This window comes from Saimiri boliviensis, chromosome 5 (assembly GCF_048565385.1).
Source record: "Saimiri boliviensis isolate mSaiBol1 chromosome 5, mSaiBol1.pri, whole genome shotgun sequence".
NCBI classification, from domain to species: Eukaryota; Metazoa; Chordata; class Mammalia; order Primates; family Cebidae; genus Saimiri; species Saimiri boliviensis.
This window is the reverse complement of record NC_133453.1, coordinates 128,584,464-128,604,341: the sequence shown is the minus strand read 5'-3', so window position 1 is coordinate 128,604,341 and position 19,878 is coordinate 128,584,464. Positions and strand designations below refer to the sequence as shown.

The 19,878-nt window shown below is 39.4% G+C and overlaps 1 protein-coding gene and 1 pseudogene across 1 annotated transcript in view; one reads left to right on the top strand and one right to left on the bottom strand.

Annotated features, from left to right (window-relative positions):
• Positions 1–19,878, bottom strand: part of HDGFL3 (HDGF like 3) — a 73,537-nt gene that overhangs the window by 12,951 nt on the left and 40,708 nt on the right. The window contains exons 2-5 of the mRNA XM_039479876.2: positions 12,848–12,924; positions 6,335–6,473; positions 5,891–6,049; positions 357–503 (exon numbers count right to left, since the gene is read on the bottom strand). Coding sequence (XP_039335810.1) covers positions 357–503; positions 5,891–6,049; positions 6,335–6,473; positions 12,848–12,924 — 522 coding nt within the window. The remainder of the gene's footprint in view (positions 1–356; positions 504–5,890; positions 6,050–6,334; positions 6,474–12,847; positions 12,925–19,878) is intronic.
• Positions 15,968–16,603, top strand: LOC101033425 (alpha-endosulfine pseudogene; annotated as a pseudogene).

Genomic DNA, 19,878 nt, shown 5'->3' with positions numbered 1-19,878 from the left:
CATTGGTTTTGTAGTAAAAGAAATACAACTGTTGAATTTTGAGGTGGCATTTCATAATTTCAGTACTTCACATTGTACTTTAAAAAGACTCTGAAGTTACTAAAGTTAGCATAAAGAAGAATAAATCTGTTCCTAGAGTTCCAAATTGACAGGCAGGTGTAATTCTCACTTGGCTCTTTTGTTCTCAGACTCTAAGAACTTAATAGATTATATTAAAGAGCTGAGTGGATGCATATATTAGGCTGAAACTACTCCATTTATTAACACAAAGTTTACTAATGCTCACATATGAATGTTGAATCTGAAGCAAAATGTCTTCTAATACAAGGTAAGAGAAATTATAAGCACATCCTTACCCCTTCACTGGTTTTCTGCAAGTCTGAAGTTGTGTTTCTTGTGTCATTGCCCGCATCTCCACCCTCAGAGCTGCTTTTGTTTTCCTCTTCTTTGCAGTCTTTGTCATCTTCATCTCCTGGAGATTTCCGGGACTGTTTAGAGGATTTCTAAATGTTTAGACAAGTTAAATATTATAGTCAAATGCAGAAATCCAAATGTACAAATAAGAGATGCAGCAGTAGCTGACTTGCATCTAGTCTTTGTGATTGACAGAGGATATACTGATGTAACATGCAGTACGCCAAGGCTGTGGTAGGTGACATTGGACAAATCATTTCACCTCATTGGGCCTCAGTTTAATTAGATGGAAAGGAAGCAGTAGTGGGCTAGGAGGCCTCTTAGTTCTTTCCAGCAACGTGATATTAAAAGCAGAAAATGAAGATTCACGTACCCAGAACACTGTCAATGCATAAATACAGCTGGATGGACAGCACCTTAAGAAGGCTACAGAACTGGAAGGTACCCTAAAGGTCATCCTGTCCTTCCCCATCATTTTATAGTAGTGGAAATCCAAAGAAGTGAGGTGAACTATCCAAGAGAATAAATAGATATTCATGCTGGAACACCTCTTGAAGCTGTTTGGCTAATGGGATACCCAGAATCATCTTGATAAAACTGTTAGATATAAACTAATCTTTTCAATTATGGAGAGTTATTTAAGAACGCAAGGCCATACTGGTGAACCAGTCCTTTTTCTTTGTCATCTTGCATTGGAGAACAAGATGAACTCTAGAGGAAGACAAAAATACAGTTAGTTTGCCTAAGAGTTGCTTGGCAGTATAGTATTAAAACAACAAAAGCTGGCTCCAGTTGTGCACCTTAAGAAAGTGAATAGCCTTTTTTTTTACACTTCCTCTTTGAGACATTTAAAAAATCTTCAAGCACATTGCAAATAAGAGGTAAGGCAAAACTGGTTGGGTGCAGTGTCTCACACCTGTAATCCCAGCATTTTGGGAGGCCAAGACGGGCAGATCACGAGGACAGGAGATTGAGACCATCTTGGCTAACACTGTGAAACCGTCTTCACCGAAAATACAAAAAATTAGCTGGGCATGGTGGCGTATGCCTGTAGTCCCAGATACTCAGGAAGCTGAGGCAGGAGAATCCCTTGAACCCAGCAGGCAGAGGTTGCAGTGAGCCGAGATCATGCCACTGCACTCCAGCTTGGGCGACAGAGTGAGACTTTGTATCAAAAAACAAAAAAAAAAGAGGGTAAGGCAAAACTGATTTAGCCAAGTTACTTCTGGGCTTCCAGAAGTGAATGAGAAAACTGAGGCTTCTTCAGATAATCAATTTTTAACAATGCAACTTTCAAACAGAAAACATAGGCCTGGTGCGATGGCTCACGCCTGTAATCCTAGCACTTTGGGAGGCTGAGCAGGAGAATCACTTGAACCTGGGAGGTGGAGGTTGCAGTGAGCAGGATTGTGTCACTCACTCCAGCCTGGGTAACAGAGTGAGACTCTGTCTTGAAAAAACAAACAAACAAACAAACAAATAGAAAACATCATCTAGCTGTGTGACAGAATATATAATTAAACTGTTTCTATTTTAGTTAACTGAAACTACCAACCAAGCCCAAAATGTCAGTTTAAAATGTGATGATTTTTACTTTTTACATGAGGGAAAACAGGGATTTAATAACACAAATGTGGAGGGTTTCAAGTGAAGATCAAAAAGGACAATAACAAAAGTGAAACACTTTTTGTTCTCCTTACAGTACAATTATTAAAATGTAGCAACTGCTTCATGTAGTAATTTTCAAATAACCGTCCTCAATCTGCAGTTCTTATAGATAATAATGATCTCCCTGAAATTCATAATTCTTGTAAAGGATCTTTATGAGTAATCTTATAACTTATATGTTTATAAGTATAACAATTTGGCATATATTTGGGATATACAGAATAGAATTAGGGCATAATAAAGTTTTATAATGAGTCACAACATTCAGTATTCAATGAAGAAATCTGGCTCCCAAGCTCTATTTGGTAACCTTGTAAAGTTCTTCAGATTACTGAAAATCCTGTAGTTCTGGAGAAGGACTCTATTTTATATGTGTGGTCTTAAATTGGTTGCCTGTTTTGCTTTGTTTTTTTAACTAAAATTACTGGTGGTTTATCAACACGCATTTAGTTTGTTTTGAGGCTCTTGTTAGTCCTACTGTATACAGTAAATAATTTGTATGCAAAATATTTGACTTATAATTTTCCAGTATCTGTTATGATTCAAATATGAATAATCTATACCCTTACTGCTAAAGAGAGAGATATATAATCTCCCTCAAATCTGCTATAGTATGACTTTTCATTATGATTACTGAGCCTTTTCCTTAGAAAACTGAAATTAGATGAAGTAGAAGAAACAGATTTGGGGCCTTTCTCTCTACCCAACTGGAATATAGTAAAAAAAAGTTTGTGAGCCACTAGTTTTCCATGCAAAGGCAGACTATTCACCTTTAAGAAACAGACATAAAGAAAAACTGGCTGGCTCAATGGCTCACACCTGTAATCCCAGGACTCTGGGAGGTTGAGGCCAGCAGATTGGTCAAGCTCAGGAGTTTGAGACCAGTGTGGGCAAGACGATAACTGCCTGTCTCTACTAAACAAAACAAAACAAAACAAAACAAAACAAAAGCTGTGTGTGGTGGTGCATGCCCGTGGTCCCAACTACTGAGAAGGCTGGGGTGGGAGGATCGCTTGAGCCCAGGGGGCAGAGGTTACAGTGAGCTGAGATTGCACTGCTCTCCAGCCAGACCTTGTCAAAAAGAAAAGAAAAAAGAAGAAAAAGAAAAAAAGAAAAAAATCAGAAAAAAATCAACATAAATTATCATATATATATATATATAAGCATTTGGGAAGCCAAAGCGTAGGTAGGTGAGCGTAGGTAGGTGAGCGGTTCTGTAATCAGCAGGATCAGCCTTACCTGGAAATCTGATTCCTAGATCCCACCCTAGACCTTCTGACTTTCTGAGAAATTCTGGGAACGGGGTTCAACAATGTTTCTATTTCACTTAACTGTAACTACCAACCAAGCCTAAAATGTCTGGTTAAAATGCGGTATTTTAACTTTTTACATGAAGGGAAAAGAGGGATTCAAATGTGCAGTGTTTCCAGTTAAGATCAAGAATGGTAACAGTAAATGTGAAACACTTTTTGTTCTGCTAATAAATATAGTAAAACTATTAAATGTGGCAAGCTTGTCAAACAATGTAAGCTTGTCTTCACAAGCCTTCCATGTAATTGTAAGGCATGTAACAGTTTGAAAACCATTATGCCAGGTTACTTCATTAATACTAAAAACAAAAGGTCATTCTTTCTTTGTTTTCTGTCTTTTGAGACAGGGTCTTACTCTGTTTCCCAGGCTGGAGGGCAGTGGCATAATCATGGCTCACTCGCCTGGACCTTTTGGGCTCATGTGATCCTTCTACCTCTGCCTCCTAAGTAGCTGGACTACAGCCAAGAGCAACCACACCTGGCTAATTTTGTTTATTATTTGCAGAGATGAGGTCTTACTATATTGCCCAGGATGGTCTTGAACTCCTGGGCTCAAACGATCCACTTGCCTCAGCCACTCAAAGTGTTGGGATTACAGGTATGAGCCACTGTGCCCAGCCAAAAAGCTACTAAGTGATCATGAAGTTGCAATATTGAAGGAAAGCAAAGGAAATGATCCCTTAATTTAAAATAAACATTACTAAACTAAGTGTGTCTTTACCCCTTTTCTGCTTTAAATTTTAAGTCCATCCAGGTGGAGCCTCATTACTTCTGGTCTTTGTAACAGGCAATAAAATAATGGCATTTAAAAGCCACATATCCACACTCTTAAATGTCTAGGCAACATTAGGTAGTTTAGATAATTTAGAGTTGCACAACACATTACGTGGAAGCTCAGCAGGCAATCATAAATTAAGTAAAATCAATTCAAGTGGGTTTAAATGAGGTCCAACATGCTAAAAGAAATTCAGCTTAAAAAAAACACTTGTAATAGAAGATATAGTTTGACAAGGAAAATTCTAATTCTTTGCTGTCATTTGCAAACTTTATCCCCATCCAAGGCATTACATGTTTTTCATTAGGTACACAGGAAATAATGCTGCATTCACACAATTCTGCCCGTATGCCAGTTGGGTAAGATTTTATACACTGCCAAAATAAAATGTTGATAGTCTAACATACTCTTAGTACTTGTTTTTAGAGTTTCCTAAGTATATCTAGCCACTAAATACCAGACTTTAAATAGAAGTAATTTATCCAGGTATTCAATCATGTGACAGACCAATTACAGTGAAACCTATACTAATCTTTGGTCTTCAAGGATCCATTTATCTTGCTTTCAGTTTCTAAAAGGTGAATAATTTTCACAATCTCAGAGTTCTTTCAATTATATTTCTGAATTACCATACGGAGAAACCTAGACTTTCAATTCATAAATCTAGAATCATGCCATTCCTCTGTTTAAAACCTTCAAGTACTGTTAAATTTGTAATGAAATCCAAATTCCTCATTACGGCCTACAAAGCTGCCTTTGCTAGCCTCTCCCTCTTGGTCATGATTCTCCAGCCACTAAACTCTTCTCTGCCTCAGAGCTTTGCTGCTATATTTCTTTTCCTCTGCCATATATGGCTTCTCTTCTCACTCTCTTCTTTTAGGTCTCAGCATAAACTACATGTTTTCAGAAAGTCCTGGCCACCCTATCTAAAATAGGTTCCCCTGCTCCCATTCAATTTCTTCACAGACATTTCATAATTTATTATTTATGTGATTACTGTATGCTACCCCCCACTCTCTACTGTACTATAATTTACGTGAGGATAGGAATGGAGTTGCTCACCACTGTATACCTAGTCTAGTGTCTGGAATAGACTAGGTGATTAGGAAATAAAAGAACTGAATACATAAAGAGCCAAAGTGCATTCTTTGAAGCAGAATGACAAGTAAAAATACATCTTTTTACAGTCATGTCACATAGTAATATTTTGGTTAGTAACAGACCACATATACAAGGCCTAGATGTGGGGGACACTGTACCACCTAGGTTTGTGTAAGTACACTCTATGATGTTTGCACAATGACAAAATTGCCTAATGATGCATTTCTCAGAACAACCTCATGGTTAAGTGACACGTGTGCATTTACACATATAATACATAGACACAGTCTTGAATTGTGTCTCCTACATTTCTCAATTCTTCAGAGCTCGTCTGGAGGTTACTGTAGGAAGCATACTCATATATCCTTAACTAAAGAACAGTCCTCCTCCAACTAAAAAGGTGGTATTTTCAGGACCAAATCAGCCCTAAAGAGTCAACAGTCAAACTGCCTTAGTATCTAAGGTTACCTGACTTCCCTCTGCTGTACTGTTGTCTCTAAAGGCAGAGGCTCCACAGAATATAGTAAATTTCTATGTACCCAATAAACACATGGAAAATAATCTAAAAATGTTTAATGAATATGCATGTAACATTAATAACAATGGGAAGTTTCTTAGTAACCTTTGAAGTATATGACTTTTTCCGTTTTGAGCCTGCTTTTTCATTCTTTCTTTTGCCTTTTCCATCTTCTTCTACTCTATCACCTTCTTCCTCACTGCTTGCATCTGCAGTATTTCCACCTTCTCCCTCAGTTTCTGAAGAGCTCTGTTGCTGAATTGCCTAAGAAATAATATTAGCTGATTACATTTTTGAACAAATAGCAAAAAACAAACACTGAAAAGAACTACTCTGTTTTAATTTGAAAGGGTTCTGCTTAGTCTGAAGAAATTTCAAAAACAAAGGGCTGTCAAACTCAATTTTCCAATGGCCACTTGATTTGAACCCTTCTGAGTAAAAATTACATTTAATCCAAAATGCTACTGAAGAAAAGACATATAAGAAAGATCTGAAAAAAAGTTAAAACCAAAGAAATGAGATACACTAAGTGACAAGGAAGTAAATTACCTGGTATCCAGTAAACTTTACTCCTGGGTTATTTTCTATTTCCCACAATCCTTCGTTAAATCCTTTCCGTTTGTTTGACTTGCCAAACTTGTCTTTGTACTCTTTATATGGAAAAAGGTCTTTGGGACCTAGAAATGCACTGCAGAGATATATTAAAAATAGACTTGACACATTGATCTTCAAAGGTAAGATATTTAAAATATCAGTATCAATGAAGGTGTCAGAGCATATTATAACAAACAAATTTAAAGTACATATAAACCTTTTGAGTTAGGCACATATTACAAGATGTTTTAGACACATACTTCAAGGCAGAAAAAAATAGATAGCTGAGAATACAAGCTAGCTACCTGGATTGTGCTACTTTAGTTTTACTTTTAAATTAGCAATATCTTCATTTAAAAATCAATTTTTAGTTACATAAGTAGAACTAAAGATGTCTACTTTGGCAACTTAAAATCGTCATCTTAAACTCAGATTTACCTATGTTAATCTTACCACAGGTAAGGGTTTTGTGAAATTCATAGTAAAAATATAAATATTAGAGTTAAAAAAAAAGGTTTTAACTCTCTATATAGTACTTCCCCACTTGCTTGTGGTTTTGCCTTCTGTGGTTTTAGTTACCCATGGTCAACTGTGGTCCAAATATATTAAATGGAAAAATAAACAATTTTTATGTTTTAAATACTGCACCCATCCGAGTAGTGTGATAAAATCTCATGCCCACTCCATTCCGCCTGAGACACGCATCATCCCTTTGTCCAGCAAATCCATGATGTTTGCACTACCTGCCTACTAGTTACTTATAGCTGTCTCTGTTATCAGATGGAAAAATCATAGTATATATAGGGTTCATATTATCCACGGCTTCAGGCATCCACTGGAGGTCCTGGAACATATCCCCTATAGATAAGGGTGGCATTACTGTACCACATTAGTATACTTATTCACTATTCTTTCTTCTTCTTCTTTTTTTTTTTTTTTGAGGTGGAGTTTTATTCTTGTTGCCCAGGCTGGAGTGCAATGGTGTGATCTTGGCTCACTGCAACCTCTGCCTCCCTGGTTCAAACAATTCTCCTGCCTCAGTCTCCAGAGTAGCTGGGATTATAAGCATGTACCACCACATCCATTTTTTTTTTTTTTTTAGATGGAGTCTCTCTCTATTGCCCAGGCTAGAGTGCACTGGCACGATCTTGGCTCACTGCAAACTCTGCCGCCTGGATTCAAGCAATTTTCCTGCTTTAGCCTCCTGAGTAGCTGGGATAACAGGTGCCTGCTACCATGCCTGGCTAATTTTTGTATTTGTAGTAGAGATGGGGTTTCACCACCTTAGCCAGGCTAGCCTTGAACTTCTGACATCATATTCCACCCGCCTCGGCCTCCCAAAGTGCTGGGATTATGGGTGTGAGCCACCACGCCTGGCCCCAATTTTGAATTTTTAGTAGAGACGGAGTTTTGCCATGTTGGTCAGACTAGCGTCAAACTCCTGACTTCAGGTGATCTGCCCGCCTTGGCCTCCCAAAGTGCTAGGATTACAGACATGAGCCACTGTGCCTGGCCTATTATTTCTATAAATTAAAAAATCATGTTAGTGTTTGATGAGGCACTAAGCAAGAAAAAAATTTGAAGTGACAAAGCAGGTAGATGCTCATCCAATTTAAACCACATCCTAAATCAGGCATCCCCAAACTACGGCCGGCCCGCGGGCTGCATGCGGCCCCCTGAAGCCATTTATCTGGGCCACCGCCGCACTTCAGGAAGGGGCACCTCTTTCATTGGTGGTCAGTGAGAGGAGCACAGTATGTGGCAGCCCTCCAACGGTCTGAGGGTCAGTGAACTGGCCCCCTGTGTAAAAAGTTTGGGGACGCCTGTCCTAAATTAATCATAACCAAGGGAAAAAAGATGCTAGAACAAATTCTGAGCCTAGCTAATAGATCTAAGCATTCAAACCGTAGTGTTTAGCATTAGGCCCCAGGTCTGGCTGATACTCCTAAAGCTTACATTTCAAACTGAGATTCACATATTCCTTCATTCAACAAACATTAAATGAACATTTGTTAATATCACGTGAGAGGCACTATTCCAGAGGAGCTACAGAGAACAAAGAGAAACATCTCTGTTTTCTTGGAGCATATGTTCTAGTGGCATAGGTGAGGGTTTGGATAACAAAAAAATAAATAAAATACCTAGTGTGTGTGCTAAAAAAAGCAGAGAAGGATGAGAAGAACAGGAGATAGATTTTATAATTATAGATCTATAGATCAAGGAAGGCAAAGGGAATAGTTAAGAACAAAGTAAGTAAAGGAACGACTCATGCAGTTACCTGGGGAAGAAAAGAACAGGTTGAAGAAAGAGCAAATAAGAAGGCCCTGAAGTGGGAGAGGAAGAGTGCCTCATATGTTTGAGAAAAGAAAAGGCCAATGTGGCTAAAATGAAATTAGTGAAGGAAGAGCAGTATGAGATAGGTTAACAAGAGTCGGGGCACAGATTATTTAGGGAAGGCGTCCCCAAACTATGGCCCCGCTGGCCGCATGCGGCCCCCTGAGGCCATTTATCTGGCCCCCCGCCGCACTTCAGGAAGGGGCACCTCTTTCATTGGTGGTCACTGAGAGGAGCACAGTATGTGGCGACCCTCCAATGGTCTGAGGGACAGTGAACTGGCCCCCTGTGTAAAAAGTTTGGGGACACCTGATTTAGGGCCTTGAAGGTCACTATAAAGGCTTTGAGTGAGATGGGAAGCCACTAAAGGTTTTGACAAGAGAAGTGGCAATTTATGTTTTACTAGGATAACTATGGCTGCTGAACTGAAAATAGACTGAAAACTTAGTTGCTACAGGGGAGGAAAAGAGACTAATTAGATGGCTTCTGATGTATTCAGGATGACTTGAACCAGGGTGTAAGCAGTACTGCTGGTAAGAAGTGGTCACATACTGAATTCATTCTCAAGAAAGAGCCTCAAGATTTGTTGATGGGCTAGATATGGCATGTGCAAGAAAGGGTGGAGTTGGGGATATCGCCAAGGTTTTAGACTGAAAAATAAGAATGGAGTTGATATTTACTGAAATTGACATTTTTTTTGTGGGGACAATGTTTCGGGGCAAAAAGCTCAGTTTTGAATGTTAAATTTAAAATCCTGTTTAGACATCCAAGTGAAGATGTCAGGCAGCTGGAGAGAGGACTCTGGAGCAGAGGGGAAAGGTTTGAGCTGGAGATGCAAATTTGGAAGTTATTAGTAAAGAGAAGATACTGAAAACTTTCAAACGAGAGGTAAACAGTTTACTACCGATCTCTGTAAATTACATTTTTTGACTGGGTTTCAGTGTCCAGCTAACCAAAAACTTCAAGTTTATAAAAACACCTGGGTAAGCTTTCTGACCCCAGAGCTGTTTTAAGAAGCACCAAACCTTTCCTTACTGCTTACCTTAACTGCTTAGTCAGCATGATTCCACCTCAATGAACCCAGAAATAATTTGTTGATGGACATTTTAATAAAAAAAAAAGTCAAAGTCTTGCTTGATAAACTGAATACAATAAATGGACTTTATGTATGGCAACTCCACTTTTAGAGGAATTTGTCATGAATTGCTAGACTCTAGCTTTTGACCTTCCTCAGTCTTTGACTCTATGCTTAAGAAATAACTGTGGGCTAAGCTGCCTGGTATTCACATCAGCTACTGATGCTAACCAGAGCCTGCCTATACTTATTTTTTTGGGCAGAGGAGAAAGGATCTCTCACTGTGGTTTTGGCTTCTAGGCTAAAGTGATCCTCCCACTTCAGCCTCCTGAGTAGCTAGAAGTACAGCCATCCTGCCTGGCTAATTTTATTTTTTGTAGAGACAGGGTCTCACTATGTTAACCCAGGCTAGTCTCGAGCTCCTGAGCTGCTGTGATCTTCCTGCTTTGTCCTCCCAAAGTGCTGGTATTACAGGCATGATCCACTGCTCTCAGCTGCCTATACTGTATTTATTAATGCCACAAGAGTCAGGGCTAGTGGTCATTATTTTTTGGTGAAAGAGTTAATAAGTTTTGCCTTCTTTATTTTTATCTTGTTCCACTTTTGGATACCACTTTTGGATGTATGAGATGGACATCTTTCTGCTACAGAGAACGAAAAGCATTCTTTTATGAATAAACGATACATTTTCACTAGCATACCACAGGAATGTTAACTAACAACCGACCATGTTAGCTACTGCAGGCAAGAGAGAGTCTGAATCAACTATTCTAAAACAAGCTGTAAGTTTTTGATAGAGAGGCCTGTTTTTTCTGGATTACAAATAACTATATAACTCAAATCCCCTCTCAATTTATTAACTGCTGTATGATTTTAAATTTTTTTAAGTGTAGAAAAGAAAATGAATTTTTTTTTCAAAGCTAAATACACTGAGGATAATATACTTTCCTTGTTAAGGATTCCTTGAAAATTGTCTAGACTGAAACTCCTGGAGTTATGTTACATGAAACAGAAGAACTAGGGACTCCAGTCACCTATCGGAGAATGAGAACAGATTCAAAATCAGGTTCTGAGGAAAATTCTGTTCCTGCCTAAGGTACTCCTTTAGCTGAACCAAACACAGCCTTCTTGCTAAACTCACATCCCTCCCCTGCATCATTTAATTAATTTTAATTTAATCAATAGTTATGTTTTAAACACCACCATGGGCCAGGCACTGTGTTAAGCACTGTGTATGTAAGAGAAAACAACACTGACATTTCTGCCTTCAGAGAGGGTGAACATTCATACTTGTCAGGGCAAGTATAATCTCAGGTCTAGGGACATCCAATACTTAGTAAAAGTTGAGCAGAACCAATGTTATGACAGGTTATTTGAAGTTCATTCTCTCCCAGGTGTTTTAAAATCTGCCTCTGGATGATCAAACCAGCAAAAAATCACATATGGATTAAGGTAAAACCAGATCACTTGGAGATGGGTTCTAAAAAAAACCAAACCAATGATACAAAAACAAAAGCGGGGAAAGAATAAGGAAAATGCAAAAATATGCATCACAAAGCCCTATGCACTTATTATAGGTAAAACTTATTTTCTCCTTCATGTTTTCTAGAGGTTGCTAGAAAGCAACTTCTCAAAGCAAAAACATGATCAGCTGCATAGTCCACAGTGTCTTTTACTTAAAAATAATACAAAAGAAAATAAAACTAACTTCCTGAAATAAATTACAATTATTTCTCACATGAAAAAAAAAAATCTGTCTTGAGAGGCTTCCCCTGACTCTTTTTCAAGACAAGAATGAGGAAGCTGTCGGGTGGCAAAGACAACAAGCTAAGAAAGTTCATGCTAGGCTCTACTAACGTTCAATGAACGTAAGTGATAACCCTGAATTTGAGACTTTTAAAGATTCTGTTGATAGTTGTTAGCTTTTTTCCACATTTCCAATTTCTGTTCCATTTGTTTTCTTGGAAATAATCATATATGTTTCTAGTGTGTCAAAGATTGCCAACTATTCCACAGTATTCACGCTCTACTTTTTCCCTATAATGGATATTTCTCCCAATTTTTAAAGCAGGGTACAGAGTTGCCTAACTAGAGACTGTTTCTCAGCTTCCCTTGTAGCTAGATGTGGCCACATGACCAAGTTCTTGTCACTGGAATGAATGGAAGTATAAATGATATACAGTAAGTCCACACTTAATGTCGATAGGTTTTTGGAAACTGTGACAACGCTGAACAGATGTTATTTGACAGCCTGCTGTCTGATGTTTTCTTTAAAGTCACAGTTTCCAGGAACCTATCAACTTAAGGGAAGACCTAATGTATGTAGTAACTTCCTTGTCATTTCCTTACAAGGAACACTTGTTCTTTACCTCTTCTCTTTCCTCCTTCTACTGCCTGCAGGATACACATGTGCTGCTGAGCCAGTTTTTTTGTTTTAGTAGTGAATGACAGGACAACAGAAGCAGCTTGGGTCCCTAGAGCATAGTAGTCACCCCAATCTACCTCCCTATCTCTGAATTATTTCAAAAGAAAGAAGTAAAATTCTATATTATTTGAGACACTGTATTTTTAGATTCCTTTATTACATCGGCATAGTCTGTACACCAACAAATACAGCTGTAAAACCTAAAAAATGTGGTATGCTTCCTTCAGGGCCCAACAAGGTGAAAGAGCCTAAGAGAACATAACTTTGTTCTGTGAAATATGAATGGAAAAAAATTTCTCTGGAAGGGAAATATATAAGAGCAATAAAAGAAACTACTGTGAGTGGTATAGAAACCACTCTAGGACTTAAAAGTGTCCTAGAAGAAACTTCTAGGTGATGACCAATATTTACACAGAAACACAAATGACATTCAAAAGCAAAGATATGCTTTTAGCCATAAAGGCTTCTATCATAAAAAGTATTTACATTAATAAAAATACATTATTAAGTTTGGCAATTTAATATAATTGATTATAATGATTTTAACAAGATGTAAGATGTCACAGATCATCCAAAAACAATGTAGCATAGCAGAGTCAAGTTAGAGCTGTTGCAACTATTTTTGCTAACTTACGTTTCATGGGTGCCAAAAAAGAAGATAGGATACTTGTTTGCTGGAGGCTTCACAGCTCCCTCTGGGAGTTCATCAATCTATGAAAGACAAATTTAGTTACTGAGTGAGTGGTTACCATAAGTACAATGTAAGGACTGTTTCAATAATTTACTGCTAATTTCAAAATAAAATCAATCAAAATCCAAATTGTTGTTCTTTTTAGAACTTTACAAAATGATTCTAAAGTTCCTATGTGGCCCACCACATGGAAGTTAACTCTAGGAATGGATTATAACCATTGTAACAATTTATACGCAGGAGCCAAAACTACTCATTTCCTTTGACTCAATAGAATTACTCCTGGGAATCTGTCCTAGTGAAAAATTAGAGTAACAACAACAAAAGAAACAAAAAGATGTACTTTTTTTGAGTAACAGTGAATACATACACATCCCTAGAAACATAAATAATATAGAAGAATAAACAATTAACTTGATGAACTATTATGCAGTTAATAAAAGACATCATCTCTTGTCTGGACTACTACAAGTCTCTTTTCCCACCCATTTAAAGTAGAATTACCTTTGAAAATGCACATCTGATTACATCCCTGCCTTACTTCAAATCTGTCTACAGCTTCTTATTGCTTACAGCATTCCTAGCTGTGCATCTGACTCACTTATGAAGCTTTTAAAAAATAAAGATATTTCAAGCCCTTCCTCAGATCTACCAATTCTTCCTCAGATCTATAGCTGAAGCTGAGAATCTCTGATAGGATAAAGTCAAAATTCCTTAGAATACTATATAATTACACCAACATTATTCCTTAGAATGTTTCAATAAAGGGTTCTGACCAGTCTAAACTCCCGTCACTTTTCTCTCCACATGCCATGGTTCGGCAGTGTGAAACTACATGGAGTTGTTAATAAGTATGCTATTTTCTTTCATGTAGCCTTCTCTGATGGTTGCACTTTTCCATCTTTCAGACATATAATGTTCAATTACAAAAGTGAGTATTTACAAGAAGAAAATAAACCACAAGAAAACCACCAGATCTTTTCTTCTGAGACGTCGTCACACAAGTTCCCAGAAATGCTTACATAGAAATGCTTTCTGGTTATAACCCAGCTTTCCCTCTCTACCTCTAACATGACAACTCCCAGCATTCATATGTGTCCAGCAAGTGAAGAACCCTGAAATTTAAGTTTCATTAGCTTCATGGTAAATCCACCTCTGTATGTCACTCTCTCGAAGCAAGATCTAGGTACAAATCTTGGGTACAACACTGCCACTTATTGGCTATGTGATCTTAAGCCAGTAAGTCAACTGCAGTTTCTTTCTCTCCTCACATGTAACTACTGACACTCATCATATAGGGTTGCTGTGAGCAGATGAATGGTGGTTTAGAATCTCTGGTACATGCCAGCTGCTTAATAAATGACAAGTAGTTGTTAACTGTTATTATTAACTATCAGATCCCCTAGAGAAAGAGCAGCTCTCCACATGTGGCTTACAAAACTCTACACTGCCCACCTCTTATCGACTGACTTCTCTGACTTTCCTCCATTGTTCCTGTCTGCCCTGTAAAGCCACATGACACGGCTGTGTGCAGAAACACTTTAAAAATCACTTCTTTTGGGAAGCCTTACGAGACTGCCCATTGCAGAACTTAACGTTTCACTGCCATTAACTGCTGAATTCTGTATATGCTTCTATTGCTGAACTTTTTACCTAGTACAACTCTATTTTCAATTTATTCTCCTTCATTAGACTATGCAATTCTTGAATGTGGGAGCCATGTCTTATTAAAAATTGTATCCCTGCTAGCAAGCACAGTATCTGGCACATAGTGATTCTTAATTAATCTTTGTTTTCATAATGATAAAAGTCACTCTGGGTGAGTCAGTACGTGAGTAGTAAGTGGATGTGAATGCCTAGAACAGTATCGTATGCCACTGTAGACTTAAAAGCACTTTGTACTTAGGCTACACTAAATTTATAAAAATATTTTTTCCTTCTTGAATAAAAAAATAAACTTGGCTTACTGATTTTTTATAATACTATACACACATACATGCTTGGTGACTTGGAAATAATCTATGTGTGCCATTGCTGGGTCCCCCACCCTGCTCCCCTGAGATATTGGTGCAGCAGGACTCTCTCTGCTCCCCGCTCAGGCAGATCTCTAGGCAATCAGAGAACCAGCTTGCCTGGATCAGCAACCTGAGTCACTCCATCCCTCCTGTGCAGAGATCTTGGTGCAGGAGGGCCCTCCACTCCACACTCAGGCTGATCTCCAGGTATCTGGAGCACCCATTCACCTGGATCAGCAGTCTGACCCATTCTTCCATTCCTGTGCAGAGATCCTGGTGCAGGGAGGCTTTGTTCCACGCCCAGGCAGATGTCTAGGCACTCGAAGCAGCAGCTCACCTGGATCAGCAGCCCGAGTTGCCCCATTCCTCTTGTACAGAGTTTGTGGTGCAGGGGGACCCGTCTCTGCTTCAAACCCAGGCAGTTCTCCAGGAATCTGGAGTACCCATTCTCCTGGATTAGGAGTTTAGGCCACTCTCAATTCCTGGGCAGAGAACATGGGGCCGAATAGATTCCCCAGCTCTATACCTAGGTACACTTCCGGGTGCTTGGTGGCTGCCCACTGGATTCTCCCTCTGCACTGGTGCTTGTGCTAGCAATTAGGGGACCCATCTGGTCCAGCCCCACCCTTCATGCACCTCCCCATGCCAGGCTCAGAACACTGTGCAGTCCACAACTCAGTTGATTGCCTGAGGCAATAGAAAGCTTCCACCAGCAAACAAGGATCAAGTATATACCCACTCACATTGACTGCAGTTGACTCTTACTTATAAGTGCCATCTACAGGCTTGTAAGTCAAACTGCACAGCCCAATGTAAAACCACCAAAAGAAGTGCATAGGGCTATAAAAACAAAGCCAAAAAAACCCTACCCAGGATTCTCTACAGTCATACTCCCTAGAGAGGGGATAAAACGATAAGGGAAAAAAATAATAACATCATCAAGAAAGAAAGAAATAGAAAAAAATCCTACTCACACAAAAGTAATTACAAAAACTGTAAGTGCCAGTGTTCTCTGATGAGAAAGAGCCAGTGCAAGAATTCTGGCAGCATGAGAAATCTGAATGTAATGAGACTACCACAGGATTACACTAGTTATCCAGCAATGGTCTCTAACCAAAATGGAAACTCAGGAACGACAGATAAAGAATTCAAAGAGGACTGAGCAACCCTAGTGACAGGAGCCGAAGCAGCAGCGCAGGCTGTCCCCGTTTCCCCTCCCCCTTCTCTTCTCCGGTTGCCTTCCCGGGCCCCCTACACTCCACAGTCCTGGTCCCACCCTCTCCCAGAAACAAGAAAAAGAGAACCCTGCTGAGGAGACCGGCGAGGAGAAGCAGGACACGCAGGAGAAAGAAGGCATTCTCGCTGAGAGAGCTGAAGAGGCAAAGTTAAAGGCCAAATACCCAAACCTAGGACAAAAGCCTGGAGGCTCCGATTTCCTCATTAAAAGACTCCAAAGGGCAAAAGTACTTTGACTCAGGAGACTATACAACATGGCCAAAGCCAAGATGAAGAATAAGCAGCTGCCAAGTGCGGGACCAGACAAGAACCTGGTGACTGGTGACCATATCCCCACCCCACAGGATCTGCCCCAGAGAAAGTCCTCGCTTGTCACCAGCAAGCTTGCGGGGTAAGCTAAGCCCCCCTCTCTTCCCCTTCCTCAACCACTGGACTTTTATATATTACAGGCAGGGATGAAATGGTCACCTAGCCAGATCTCAGCTTGCTGGCCAGAAATGACTGTGATTTTGCTGGGGGCTGCTGAGAAGGTAATGTAGGTTGAAGAGGAGCTCTGAGTTCCCTACTTTGGTTAAATTGAGACTTCCGCACCCACCCTGTAGTCCACCCAGATATTGGAAAGACTAGGATTGGAAAAACTGCAGATGCTTTTTTTGTGTGAGAAACTGGAGAAATGTGATTTCTCTTTTTTGGAGAGAATGTCCCAAAATTGATTAGACTGAGCCTTGGGAAAAATGTGGCAGGTTTAACATCCCAAGGCTAACCTAACATAGTTGGGAAAGGTAGACTGAGTGAGACGTTTTTTCTGTGCTTCTAAGTGTTCTGTCCCTTGGGCTGCTATTGCTTCGTGTTTCCATTATGGTAGGTTTAGAAAATCCTTAAAAAGAAAAATTGATTTGCTTGCCAAAAACTACAGTGCCCCCTTAGGCTTCATTACTTAGTATCTCTTACAGTTTGCTCTGGCTCTAAAATAATGTAAAGATTGACGAATATTATTCACAGAAAATGGGCACCTTCTCTCTCTTTTCCAGCATGTTGCTTTTGAAAGTATCATGGGATAGTGGGAAGAGCACCGGTTTAGGAGTCAAGATATCTGGGTTCTGGCTCTACTCGGTCTGGGCAGAGCTGATGTATAACCTTGGTTAAGTCATTTAGCCTCTGGATTTCTATTTCCTCATCTGTAAAATAAAGTTAAATGTATGTTAAAAAAAAAAAAAAGGAATTCAAAGCATGGATTGTAAAGAAGCTCAATGAGATCCAAGACAAGGCTGAAAATTAACATAAAGAAACTTCTAAAACAATCCAGGAGATGAAGGAAGAGATAAACAACTTGGAAATCAGAGCTTCCGGAATTAAAAAAAAAAAAAAAAAACTCAAGAAATTTCTTTTTTTTTTTTTGAGATGGAGTTTCACTCTTGTTACCCAGGCTAGAGTGCAATGGCGCGATATCGGCTCACTGCAACCTCCGCCTCCTGGGTTCAGGCAATTCTCCTGCCTCAGCCTCCTGAGTAGCTGGGATTACAGGCACGTGCCACCATGCCCAGCTAATTTTTTGTATTTTTAGTAGAGACGGGGTTTCACCATGCTGACCAGGATGGTCTCGATCTCTTGACCTCACGATCCACCCGCCTCGGCCTCCCAGAGTGCTGGGATTACAGGCTTGAGCCACCGCGCCCGGCAAGGAATTTCAAAATACAACTGAAAGCTTTAGAAATAGACTGGACCAAACAGAAAAAAGAATTTCAGAGCTTGAAGACTGGTCTTTTGAACTAGCTTAGCCAGACAGAAATAAGGAAAAAAGATTTATAAAAAGTAAACAATCTTTGAGAAATACCGAATTATATAAAATGACAAAACCTGTGAATTACTGATATTCCTAAGAGAGAAGAAAAAGGAAACAACCAGGAAAATATCTTCGAGGGAGTAATTAAAGAAAATTTCCCAAATCTTAGTAAAGAAGTAGATTCTTCAACACTGGCAAGAAAAAACCCTGGTGAGATACTATACAAAATGAACATCACCAAGGCATACAGTCAATAGACTGTCCAACGTCAACTCTAAAGAAAAAAATATTGAAGGCAGCTACAGGAAAAGGGCAGATTAAGTAAAAAGGGAACTCCATCAGGCTAACAGCAGATGTCTCAGCAGAAATCTTACAAGACAGGAGAGACTGGTGGCCTATTTCCAGCATTCTTAAAGAAATTCTAACCAAGAATTTCGTATTCTGCCAAACTAAGTTTCATGGACAGAAATAAAGGAGAAAGAAAATTTTTTCCAGACAAGCAAATGCTAAAGGAATTAATTACTACTAGACCAGTCTTAGAAGAGTTTTTAAGGAAGTTCTTAACATGGAAACAAAGAATACCTGTTACCAGAAAAACACACTTGGGTACATAGCCTGCAGACCCTATAAAGTAACCACACAATAGAAAGTACGAAACAACTATATTGGTCGGTTCCCACACTGCTATCAAGAACCACCAGAGATACAGCAATTTATAAAGAAAAGAGGTTTAACTGGCTCATGGTTCCGCAGGCTGTACAGGAAGCATGGCTAGGGAGGCCTCAGGAAACTTACCATCATGGTGGAAGGTGAAGAGGAAGGAGGCACATCATACATGGCCAGAGCAGGAGGAAGAGAGAAAAAGAGGGGAGGTACTACATACTTTTAAACAAGATCTCATGAGAACTCACTATCACAAGAACAGCAAGGAGGAAATCTGTCTCTTTGATCCAGTCACCTCCCACCAGGCTCCTCCTTCAACGCCGGGATTACAATTTGACATGAGATATGAACAGACACACAAATCAAACCGTATCAGCAACCGATAACTTCATGATAGAATCAAAACCTCACATGTCAATATTAACCTTGACTGTAAATGGTCTAAATGCACCACTTAAAAGGCACAGAGTGGCAAATTGGATAAGAAAACAAGACTTATCTGTCACCTGTCTTCAAGAGACCCATCTTAGATGTAAGGACACTCATAAGCTCAAAGTAAAGGTTTGGAAAAAGATCTACCATGTAAATGGAAAACATAAAAGAATAGGAGTCGCTATACTTAAATAAAACAGACTTCACATCAAAAACATTAAAAACGGACAAAGAGGGCTGGGTGTGGTGGCTCACGCCTGTAATCCCAGCATTTTGTGAGGCTGAGGCAGGCGGGTCACTTAGGTAAGGAGTTCAAGACAAGCCTGGCAAACATGGTGAAACCCCATCTCTACTAAAAATACAAAAAATTGGCTGAGCATGGTGGCAGATGCCTGTAATCCCAGATACCTACAAGGCTGAGGCAGGAGAATTGCTTGAGCCCAGGAGGCGGAGCTTGCAGTAAGCCAAGATCATGCCACTGCACCTCCAGCCTGGGTGGCAAAGTGAGATTCCATCTCAAGGAAAAAAAAAATAAAAATAAAAAAAAATAAAAGGACAAAGAAAGGCAGTACGTCATCATGAAGAGTTCAATTCAACAAGAAGGTTTAATCACCCTAAATATATACACATTCAACACTGGTGCTCCCAGATTCATAAAACAAGTACTTCTAGACCAATGAAAGACTTAGCCACCCAACAACAGTGGGGGACTTTAGCACCCCACTGAGAGCATGCCAGCATTAGACAGATCATCGAAGTAGAAAACAAAGAAATTCTGGATTTAAACTCAACACTTGGACCTAATAACAATCACAGAATGTTCCACCCACCAACCATAGAGTATT